This window comes from Pyrus communis, chromosome 13, assembly GCF_963583255.1.
Source record: "Pyrus communis chromosome 13, drPyrComm1.1, whole genome shotgun sequence".
Classification (NCBI taxonomy): domain Eukaryota; kingdom Viridiplantae; phylum Streptophyta; class Magnoliopsida; order Rosales; family Rosaceae; genus Pyrus; species Pyrus communis.
Window position 1 is genome coordinate 4796121 of NC_084815.1, and position 12856 is coordinate 4808976.

The window sequence follows — 12856 nt, forward strand, 5'->3', positions numbered from 1 at the left end:
ACAATCTTGCCGCACATCTTTACCACCCTAAACCCATTCCCAAACTAAAACAACATCCAGAAATTCCCAAAAACCTCACTGCCGCAGCAAGGAGAAGAGGAAAGAGGAGCTTCGACGCGCAGAAATTCAAGTGGATTCGTTGGGCGTTCTAGGTGTAATCAATCCTTTGTTCATTATGTTTAAATTAAATTTTATTTTTCTTGTTGTGAACATGAGAGGCTAAATCCCTATTTAGTTAGGGGGTGATTCGAAACCATGTTTATGCTTGCAATATGATTTGATTACTTTTGGTTGGAATTTCATGTATTGTGGATTCAATTTGTTTAACTGCTTGATTGATAACTTATTTGTGTATGTTTATTGAGAGTGCACGCTTAATTTTCATGCATGAATATGACGCTAGAATATAAGTGAATTTCACCTAATAGTTATGAACTTATATTCACAAGTAGTGGAGGTTGCTTATAAACAATCGCGTTAAATAAATTCTTGGCATAAGTTTCATGCAATCATAGTAACGAATGCCTCGTCAACACTTATAGTTTTCATGATGCTTAATGATTCTTGCTTGTATCTCTATTATGCAATTCATGTAGGGAACTTGTGGGGAATGCTTTGGGTTGTCGCATGCAATCATCCAATTCATTAACTTAAGGAAAACTTGACGGTTAATTTAAGCGGACCTAATTAACCCGGGGTGTTGAGTTTCATAATTTATCGAAAGACCAACTGAAAATCAAATTGTATGCAAGTGTGACATGTGTGGAGAAGAACCTTCTAGCTAGCATTCATCCATATTTTCATCACATTCATATTTATATTCTGCCTTTAAATTACAATCTGTGTATTTAGTTTAATCTCGTCCAAAACCAATCTCCCTTTACCTTAGTGTCTAATTTAGTTAGAAAGTGTCTTAGTTTGTGTTTATAAGTGTTTTGTATTCTTTGAGTCTTTTGATTTGTTTTAGTATTTTATTGTTTAGTTTTACTTTCTTTGAGTCTAGTTTAGTGTTTTTAACGTTTGTTTTACATTTTTGAGTCAGTTTCCAAGTGATTTAGTAATCCCTCCTAATCCCCGGTCTAGAACGATCCCTACTTGCATCTTTACTACAATTGTCACAAGAGGGTTTTAATTTGTGTGCTTACTTAGTTAGCATCAATACATCCGTTAAAAAATCTGTTAAATTAACTGTTAAGTAATGACGTGGTAAATATGGGGTCCCCATTTGTGATGATGTGGCTGCCACATTTGTGCCATGTGGCTAAACACTGAATAAAAATTTTAAAATATTAAAATAATTTCTAAAGAAAAGTAAAAAAAAACAATAAATAAATAAAAACCCAGAAATCATCTTCCCCACCCATCACCCCCTCTCTCCCATCCATCATCACCCACCCCAAAAAATCCCACCTGAGTCCAACCCCTTCTCCCATCCCCCATCACCCTCCCCAGAATCCCCTTCTCAATCCCCTCCTCACTCACCATTTCTGATAGCTTATTCCTCTGCTCTTCTTATTCTCTCTCTCTCTCATTTCTCTCTCTCTCTCTCTCTCTAGGAGATGAGTTGTTTGCGAAGCCTCAAACCCTAACCCTAATCTCATGCACTCATATCTCTTTTTCCTCTTCCCATCGCCGATAAATTCGTAGAAACGCTCGCCAGCAGTTTCTGCTCCCACAGAAAACGCAGGAGCTTAGACAGAGGTGGTGGGCTCGGGTGGGATTTTTGGGGGTGGGTGATAATGGATGGGAGAAAGGGGTGGGTGATGGGTGGGGAAGACGAAGGGGATTTTTGGGTTTTTTTTATTTTTATTTTTATTTTTTAACTTTTCTTTAGTTAATTATTTTAATATTTTAAATTTTTTATTGAGTGTTTAGCCACGTGACACAAATGTGGCAGCCATGTCATCACAAATGCGGCAGCCATGTCATCACAAATGCGAACCTCATATTTGCCACGTCATCACTTAACGGTTAATTTAACATATTTTTTAACGATTGTATGAAATTGAAAACAAAATAATACTAAATGTATGAGATTGAAATGTTTTAAAGATGTTGTATGAGGTTGTAATTGCACCAAAACCTGAGAGGATAAAATGAAATTTACCTTTTTTATTTTTAAATAGGGTAAACTATTATAATATTTTAAATGCATAAAATATTATTTTTTTGCTATGTGGTACAAATGTGTCAGCTACGTCAGCACAAATGTGGTAGCCACGTCAGCTCTTAACGGATCAATGGATGGAAAATGTAACGGATATATTATATTGAAATAATAAGGATGGCTATACAAGAAGGCTTGACTGAAGAGGAAAATGCAAAGCTATGACTTCAAGAGTTGAAAACACTCGACGAAAAGAGGTTCGAAGCTCAACAACACTTGGAATGTTACCAAGCACGACTATCCAAGGCATTTAACAAGAAGGTTCGCCCAAGGTCTTTCCACACTGGAGATCTTGTTTTGGCATTACGAAGGCCCATCCTCATAACTCACAAAACAAAAAGCAAGTTCATATTGATGGACCTTACGTAATACAAGAGGTCTACACCAACAGCGTCTGCTTAATCATGGCGGAAGATGGCTTGAAAATCGACCCCATCAATGGCAGATTCTTCAAGCGCTGCTACCCCTAAAACAAAGAACCAAACGCTTAAAAGGCAACACTTAATGCTCATCGCATGCATAAGCCTAAACTGCACAGGACACCACACTCCTTATTTGCATGAGCTTAAAATGCGACACTCAATGCTCCTCACATGCATGAGCCTAAATTGCACACAACACCCAATGTTCCTTGTTCGCATGAGCTTAAAATGTGACACCCAACGCTCCTTGTTTGCATGAGCTGAAAAGGCGACACTCAAAGCTCTTCGCCTGCACGAGCCTAAATTGCACATGGCACAACGTTCCTAGTTCGCACGAGCTTAAAAGGTAACACTCAATGCTCCTCGCTCGCATGAGCCTAAATTGCACACAGCATACTGCTGCTTATTTGCACAAGTTAAAAGGCGACACTTAACATTTCTTGTTCGCACAATCTTAAAAGGCGACATTCAACGCTCATGGCTCGCAAGAGCATAAATTGTGTATGGCAAAACAAAAACAAAATCACCATCAAAATCGCCAATCCGCCACTTTTGAACTACGTCATGATCCCTCCTCAACCAAGGGTACGTAGGCAACTTGAAACCTCAAAGAACTTTAAGTACAGTCACATCATCAACAAACACACAAACATTTTGAAGAATAAATAGAAAATTCAAGAATATGAATACTTTATTTCTTTAAAGGAAGAATTTGGCGACAAAGCCTTATTACAAAATGAGTAAAAACAAAGAAGGCTTCAAGTACAAAAATGGAAGACACTACTTGAAAGCTATGTCCCTAAAACTACGGCGACGATCTTCAAGCAAGCTTTCCAAAGTCTTCAAAGTCTCTACATCGGTGGGAAACAAGGTGGGCACTTCTATGGCCGCGCCATTCTCTCGCTCTATGTGTGAAATCACTTCTTGATGATGAGAAAGTGTACCTTCCTGCTCTGAGATAACACCTTAAAGTCATGATGCTTCAGTTTCCAAATGCTCTCGCTCATGTGCCAACGCTTCTAGACATATCTGGATGGAAGCTAAAGAAGTCCATGTGACTTGATAACTTTCTAAAATAACTTGCTGAGAATACCGAACTTGGGCAATTGATAAGTCTATTGCCGCAAGTTATTGAGCTTTAACCTCTAGGCTCAACTTCTTTGAGCAAATAACATGCAAGGAACAATACTTAGTTGAGGCGGCCAAAAGTTCTACAATCTTAACTCTTAAGAATAAGAAATCAACGTTAAGGTTGTCAATCATAGAAACAAGCTTCGACAAGTCATTCTTGAGCAACGCAAGGTCTTCCAATGGGCACTTTGAAATCTTGTTCTTAATGTGGCTCTTAATATCCATGGCCGCACGAAGTTTGATGCAATGGATAAGCTGCTTAGTGACACTAAGGTTCGCCCCTCTCAGAAAGATCTCAGAGCTAGTTGGCAAAGGTGTTGAACGCATGACGGGCTCTTGCATACCTTCACCTGCACATGGTAAACTTGGGAAACTTGGCGGATTTGGAACAAGCTCTACATCGGGCGGATCTCCAATCTCCTCGTTTGTAGGTAGATTGTCTCCAAATAACATCTTCATAAAGGAATGAACGCCTATGTTCGCCAAGTTAAAAGAACAAGAAGGCCCAGCCTAAAGATGACAAAGAAAGATGTTAGAAATAAAACCTAAACCAACAAAATCATAAGAAATCACTAAAAAAGAAAAAAGAAAATACATACATCTTTCTCAAAGGACACACGACCATCAAACTAAGGAGGCCTAAACACTTTCTTCTTTTTATGATGAAAATTGACGTCGCTATCATCCAGAGCACCTTTAAACAATCATTTTTTCAAAACTTGTTGATGTTGCCATAAAACAAGTTCATCTTCATGCGAGTCAACTTCATCACCCGCCTTTTCAAAAGCATCCGAGTGATGAAAAGACAAACACGAGCGTGGAAGAGCAAAAGTCACAGGTCTATCTTGTAAATGAGGTGCACTTGCACAATTAAAAGGTGCCAACTGCGTAGGAACCGCAGAACAACCTTCTGTCAGCGCATCATTGCATGAACGAGAAGAATTTGTGCCACCTGCCGTCCCCAAATCTTCATGGTGTACCTTTGATCGCTAACCTACATAGGCACGGGTCACTGGATTGCTCTTGAACTCATCCTTAGCTGGCAGGGTAATAGAAGCATTTGTGCATGCACTGGTACAAGACTCTCAATACATATACATGGCTTGCAAGGATTCCGACTATGTGTTTTCCTTCAACTTGCCTGGCATATGTTGGACAAAACCAAACTGCCTACTAAAACAGTAAGGACTATACGGCTAAACAATACATCGGCCTCATCGCTGCAAAGAAATATAACCCGAGCGAAGAATTGTAAGATAAGACAAGTCTGGGAAACGAAGGTGTGAATCATCTATAGATATCGCCGCGCTGAGCCAACTCTCGCCAGATGGTCCATCTTCAAACCGTCACAACTTCTAAACAATGCTTGTGCCTGCAAATCATCAAGGCTCTTTGTAGAAAGCACACCAGAGTACTTTGTCATCAAATGCTCTAACTTGTCTAAAGTCGATGAAGAAAAATGAGTGCCAAAGTACTCACCCAACTAATAGTACACATAGTGGTAGGGAAGTACCACAGCACGATCTTCGGTGCTTGTCGAGTTTAAAACAACACTCAAGCCATCATATATATTGGCTAAGACCGGAATAGCAAGGCTGAAACATTCACATGCGGCCATCTTGCTAGCCACTTTGAAGACTCTAGGGTAAATAAAGTTGACGTCGTTTTTGGGGAAAACAAATTTACAAAGCCAACAAGCTAAGAAAATGGTTAAGATTCTTCCACGTGCTCTAATGCTACATCAAGATCCTCAAACGCTTTCAACTCGGCAGGGGTACGACGCCTAGCTAAACCAATGGCACCTGACGGGTTTAAGTCTCTCTTTGGCTTAATGGTCTTGTTGTAGCCACTTTTCTTCAAAGACTTATTGTACTTCATGGCATCCCAATACCAAAATCGGATCCATGAAGAAATCTTCACACCTGACTTACCCTGAGCTTCCTAGGAAGGCTTGGGATACTTCTAAAATAAATAGCGGCAACTAGCAGGCAATTCTCGGCTATTGCAATAAGAAAATTCCTCCACGCTAGGAACAACCTCATCGTAAAACTTACCCTAGATCTGCAAGCCTCCTATCTTGTGGAGATCCCAAAGTGAAATCGACATCTCCCCTTGTGACGTATGAAATGTGTTGGTCACTGAACACCAATGCTCAAAGAAGGCATGAAGGACAGAAGGATTAAGATCATAAATAAACAAAGATGCGTACACAGCGTGATAAAGGCCCATGTTGGTAAACACATCTTTAGATCTACTCAAGACATCTTTAAGCCAATCCCAATAAAACTCAACAAATACAGCTTCTCCAGTAGTCGGCAAAGTGTTATTCCAAGTCACAGCTCCATTACGGATACGATCACCGAGAAGCTTAAACAAAGCCCAAGGAATTGTCATGAACATGGTGCAAAGGGTTCAAGATAAGAATTCTTGATGTACATGCTTTCTTCTTTATATTTAGTTGACCAAAATCTATCACCTCCCAAGATACTTCAGAAGGCCATGACTTGATATGCATCGAGTTATCTTTTGCTGGAAGAACAAGCACCTTAGGGCCAGTCAATGGTGCACAAAGTTTCAACGTTGTTCCCCTATCTTGCGAATCGCCTTCCCTTACAAGAATAATGATGGTACTGCTCTTAAAGCACTTGAAAAATACCATGGCTGCAATGAAAAAAAAAAAAGAAGAAAAGACAACATAAGCATAAGAGTGGGGCAACAAGAAAAAAAAAATTTGCTTCAATAAAGCAAAAGACATGCGAGATAAACCTCATGAGCGTTGAAGGATGACGATGACAAAGTCACAACAACGAAAAGAAATTAGCCACAAAAAGCTTGAGCAGCATGGTAAAGAGGGCAGCTACAAGACGATCCTTCAAAGCACGCTACAGTAGCAAAGAAAACCAAAATGCTACGCAATCGCATTACGCAAGTAGTTTCTTGCACTACATGACAACGTCACCACCAAAGGAAAACGGTGACCAAAAGGCACTACACAATGAAACCCCGCTATAGTCTTTTGCACAACACCACATGGTAAAAAGTGACGCACTGCAACAAGCTTAAAGCAAGCAGCACACATGGCAGCAGCAGCAAAAAGGGCACGACAGCTAACACAATGGCTGTGCACGGCAAGGATGTGAATTGTGAAAAAAATACACACCCAATTGTCCTATAAATAAGGGTCAATTGCTTCCGAATGTTATAAGTGAAATACATACCCAAATAGCAAAAGGAAAATCAAAACAAGGAAGCACATTCCAACCAAAAGAAGGAAGCAAATTCCAAGCAAAAATGGCAAGGTAAGTTTCAGCCAACAAGGAGAAAAGCATGCTGTTTTTTGCACCAAAAATCAGCAAAGAAAAAAAAAGGAAATCAAAAAAAAAAAAAAAAAAAAAAAAGGAAAGGGCTTCAAAATTTCCAAAACATCAAAGGAAATAGCCCTTTTGCCAAAATTCAAAGAAGGAAACCCCTCCAAGGTAAAGACAAAGTCTTCAAGTTTCCCAAAACAAAGGGAAAGTTCCTTCCTTGCCATGGAAATCAAAAGGGGAAGGGAAAAATACCCCTCCTTGACATGGAAATCAATAAGGGAAAGGAAAATACACTGCCTCCTTGGCATGGAAAAGTAAAGGGAAAAGGAAAATACACTCCCTCGTTGCCATGGAAAAGAAAAGGGAAAGATAAAAATGCACATCCTACTTACCCAAGGACAGGCATTAAATCTTTCCAAAACCTTGAAGGAAATCACTAAAGCTTTCTAACACTTTGAAGGAAGTCACCCTCATTACCAAAATTGAAGGAGATTCCTACCTAAAGAAGGAAAAACATTTGTTTCCTACAAACACAAGGAAAAAAATTCAAAATACACCAAACGTATTTTGTCAAAATTATGGAAAATCAATACGCACAATAAGTATGTGTCGATTTATCTATTTTCAAATTTTTTCATTCAAGATCAAGCCTCTATGGCCCTTGAAGAAAGTTTTCATTTATTCAAGACCAAGCCTTAACAGTCGTTGAAGAAATGTTTCGTTCAAGAAAACGCCTCAATGGCCCTTGATGAAATTCATCATCTCAATTCAATAAATACGCCTCCACAACCCTTGAAGAAGCAAACTAATTCAAGATTAAGTCTTAACAACCCTTGAGTTAGAACATTCACATTGCAGGACTTCAAAACACGTTTCCTACATCTTGCAAGCACATGCCTACAACGCGCCTTGAAGTAGGGGCATTTGTAGTCATGTAAATTTTGTTGCATACAAATGATGCATTACAAAGTTTGACGTGGTGTATGACTCATCACAAATGGACAAGTCATCAATGATATGTGGCACAAATCAAGCAAATGAAGAATAAAACTTCCCGAAATTTCGGCAAAGAGGGGGATCTCTCCTTAAAATCGGCAAGGGGACCAAATTGCTCTCAAAACCGGAAGGAAAACTAAAGTATATTCATGAAACAAGCAAGAGATTGCTCACAAAATAGGCAACAAAGCTCTATAATTTGGCCAAGCAAAGGAAAATGGCTGAAATTAAGACACAAAACATACCTAAATTCTCCCATGGACAATCAAGACACAAATCAAGCAAAATCTATCCACATGCAAGCTTTGATAAGTCTATAAATACAAGGTCTTCAAACAAGCTTAATTGTCGAAGTGTCGACAATTTCTACATTCAAGGTCGACAATTTATGCATTGAAGGGCCAACCTCTGCCAAATCCTTGAAGACTAATACGCTGCCAAAGCTCTCTTCAAAGAACATTCAACCAAATCCGAAGCTTTCTTTCAACCAAAGCCGAAGCACTCCCTTGCAGAATCAACAAGCACTCGTGCCGATTCCTTCAAGACTTTGTTGCAAGCTCAAAACTTGTAACGACTTTCATTTCAAGATCAAGTCGACAAGACCCTTGAATCAACAAAGTCCCCCCTCAACATCATCTTTGCCGCACCTTGAGGTGAAGACCATCCACGCATTGTTTTTAAGCTCAAAACTTGAAGCAATCGTTCAATCGTTCGTCCAAGATCAAGTCATCACGACCCTTAGATCAACAATCAATCATCTACATCAAATTTGAAGACTGAATCAAAGGAAAAGTTGAAATAGAGATTGTAATCTATAAATTCAAATCAATACAAATCTACTTTGTACATGTGTTCTCGTTTCATTCGACATAGGATATTCGTTTTCACAATATTACAACATGTGTGTGTGTGTGTGTGTGTGTGTGAGTGTGTGTGTGTCTATGTGATTTTTTGGGATGTATGTATTTTCTAGAATCTCTTGCAATTGTTTAAGATAACAGTGTATTACACTTGGATCTCATTTGGTATTCGCAATAGTCATTGAATCTGCGACTTAGATGCCATTTTTTTCTTTCACACACCTTTTTGACGTAAAATTGCAATTAGTTATCAAATTAACTGCTACACACCATTTAATTGGGAAAGATACTATGGTGGTGGTGTATTCGGTCTAGATAACTGCATAAATATCGTTTTGAGTTCGGTCATGTCCCAAAGCATGTGCAGACTGTGAAGACACCAACAAATATATAGTTGGTAATGAGAATGTGTTTAAACATTTTCAGGACATAGCATGATTGTAGTAATTGTGTATATTTGTTAATAGCTATCACAATAAGGTGATGACGGTCGCTAAAATTAAAGCACAAAATGTTAAATGTCTATGCTCCTTTCGCCAAAAGTTGTTGCAGGGCATTAGAAGGAACATTTGCATACCAGAACTTGTGGCACTAATATAAAATATGCAGACTACATCTTGAGACTAGAAATACGAGTAAAAGAAGCCAAGTAGTATTATGAAATTCAAAATAGTCTTGCATCTACTCGTATTAGTCATGGTGAAAGTCTTGCATTATTTGTTCATGTTAGTCATGGATAAAACCAAAAACCAATTCCTTTGAGATAAATTATACACTGAAATTGTGGGGGTCTTTCATAAAAAGGAATGAGGATCGAGACATTGGAATTGATGCTTATTGAATAGGCATACACAGTTGAATTAGACACGATGGTGTTGATTAAATAAGCATATGAATGGGCATGGCCATTGGGTCATGCATGTAAGTCATAGTAAGTAAAGGATGAAAGCCAAGAAGTGTTTTTTTTTTTTTTTCCCATAATGGCTAGTGAGGCAGGAAGGCCTAAGATGATAGATAAAGTCTATCTCTATTGTTTCCTACTTCCTAAAGTATAAATCATGATCAACTTAACAATAAAGTTAAAAACAACCACAATTATGGAAAAATGTAGGGATAGCTTATCTATCTTTTGATATATGAGTTTTACTTAAGAAGAATGGAAAAGTAATTATTATTTGAATGAGATAACCAAGAAGTCATCTCTTATAATGAGTAATTGTTTAAGGTATGTCAAGGTTAGAGACCATCTTATAAATACCTTAAATGTGGGGGAAGTCTACTTCCTAGTGTTAGCAAATTATTGTGTAAGTCTTAACATATGTTTCAAGTAGGCCTGGCAAACGGGTCGTGTCTGTCGTGTTCGTGTAACACCTGTTATCTTAACGGGTCGGGTCGTGTCGTGTCACACCTGTTATGACCCGTTAAGAAAAATATTTATTTTTTTCTTAAATTTGCACATATCACACATTGCCACATAAATATTACTTCAAAACATTAAAACACATTTGTCGTTTAAGTACTACATCTACACTCGAAAATAAGAGCCTAATAAACAAACATCCATACACTATTAGTCTATTACAAAATATTAAATGTGCAAGGATATGCAAAATGAAAGAGTTTTTGTTTTCAAGGTTGTGAAGCCTTTCTCAAAAGTTTAAACCTTGCCAATGTAGCTCAAAACTGGCATGTTATTCCTTTTACAAAATCCTCAATTTTCATCGATCATCATGACATAAGACTTTGTGGTATCCACTAGTGTAAATATTTTAAATTGAAGATCAAATTTATTTATTGTATTCATATAGAGTCAATGAGTGTAGCTGTAATAAAATCATCAAAATCGGAGTTAAAATAACCATTAAATCGTGATTTTTCATTGATAACCATCGAAAAATTTTGTCCCGTTACTTGATCTCTGAATGTTTGTTTTTTGCAATTTTTAGCGTATGCAACCTAGAAGCATATACAAACAAGTTTGACGGTTTGATCGTTGAAATTAGTTTCATAGAATGCGTATCCCATCAAAATGATAGATTCACTAACACTTAAGAGTTTATTCATACTTTCATTAAGTATAACATAAGATTTTGTGGTATCCACTAACGTAAATATTTTAAATTGAAGATCGAGTTCATTCATCATATTCATATAGAGTCAAAGAGTGTAGCTGTAAAAAAAAATCATCAAAATCGGAGTTAAAATAACCGTTAAATCGTGATTTTTCGTTGATAACCGTCGAAAAGTTTTGTCCCGTTACTTGATCTCTGAATATTTGTTTTTTACGATTTTTTGTTGATGCGATCTTGAAACATATACAAACAAGTTTAATGGTTAGATCGTTGAAATTAGTTTCGTAGAATTCGTATCCCATCAAGTTCAATGGTACATATATATATATATATAGTTATTAAGTAGATTTAAATTTATTTATTTCGTACGTATAACACTTAATGTGACAACCCATCCCGAATTATAATATATTTTGTCCTCGATAGTGTGGAAATGACTTTTATGCCCTTGAACGTTGAGTGTGTTATGTGAATGAGCTTAGGGTTTGGGACCACTTCCTTTCCTTCCTAAATATTTGGACCCAATTGGAAGTTAAGATTTTTGTTTGTTTTGTTTGGTTGCCAACTCAGACCACACACACACACACACACCCGTTGACCCTTTTTCTCTCTCACCTCCTCTCGGATTTTTCTTCCATTTCCGTACAACTGTACAAACAACCTCTCAACCAACTTCATCACTCACGGATCGAAGTTGTGGAAGTTGTTTTCATGCTCCTCGCAAGCTTAGAAGTCGAGCTGTAGTTTTGGTTGGACTTGAGGACTTGTAGAACTCGAGTTATCCGATCTCCGGTGAAGGGCGAAAATTTCTCGGACGTGATCGCAAAGGTTTCAGGTAGTTTTGAAACTTAAGAAGGTTCTATTCTTGCTTTTCTAGCACTTTGGATCAATTTTAGAATAGTTTTGATGTAGGAACACTTGGGTTTATCAAGTTGCAGGGTTTGGTCGGTTTTCACGAATTTTTCCGACGAGATTCCGTTGGTTTTAGATCCTAAAAGTGGTAAGGATGTGGTGCTACGTATTCACCACATTACATTGCAGGATGCTCAGAATAATCCTGATTTGATCATAGGTATGTTGAATATTCTTGGTCATTTTGCTAGAGTATTAATTGATTGTGGTGCTACGTATTCTGTTATTTCTCATAAATTTGCTCAGATGACACAACCTCATCTTACACCTCTTGGGTATGATTTAGAGTTTGCAATGCCTAGAAGGGAAAGATGTTTTGTTAGTTGTGTATATCCAGGATGTCCCGTGTTAGTAGAGGATGTTGTTATGCCAGCTGACTTTATCCCGTTAGATATTGTTGATTTTGATGTTATTTTGGGCACATATTGGTTACATTACAATCGTGCCAATATAGATTGTTATGGGAAGATAGTCACGTTTCATCGTCCTGGGTTACCTGAGGTTACGTTTGTGGGCGATCGTGGTGGGGTGAGGTATGGTGTTATTTCTACCATAAGGGCTAAAAGGTTGTTAACAAAAGGTTGTTAGGGATATTTGGCTCATGTGGTGCTGAATGATAATGTTCCTAACAGTGTGGAGGATGTACGAGTAGTCAAGCATTTTCCTGATGTATTCCCTGATGATTTACCTGGATTGTCGCCAAATTGAGACGTGGAGTTCACTATTGATTTACTTCCTGGTGCAGATACTATATCTTTAACTCCTTATCGAATGGCTCCTGCTAAATTGAGGGAATTAAAAATTTAGTTGCAAGAATTAGTTTATAAGGGTTTTATTCAGACTAGTATTTCACCCTGGGGAGCTCCAGTTTTATTTGTGCGAAAGAAAGATGGGACTTTGAGGTTATGTATTGATTATCGGTAGTTGAATAAGGTAACAATTAAAAACCGTTATCCATTGCCACGTATAGATGATTTATTTCTTCAGC

The 12856-nt window shown here is 37.9% G+C and overlaps 1 protein-coding gene across 1 annotated transcript; it reads left to right on the plus strand.

The window, feature by feature from the left end:
• The first annotated feature begins 7011 nt into the window (after window positions 1–7011).
• Window positions 7012–12576, plus strand: LOC137712118 (uncharacterized). Its single transcript, XM_068451262.1, has 3 exons — window positions 7012–7019; window positions 11895–12401; window positions 12501–12576. Exons 1-3 carry the CDS (start codon window positions 7012–7014, stop codon window positions 12574–12576), a joined length of 591 nt encoding a protein of 196 aa, XP_068307363.1.
• Window positions 12577–12856: the final 280 nt, after the last annotated feature.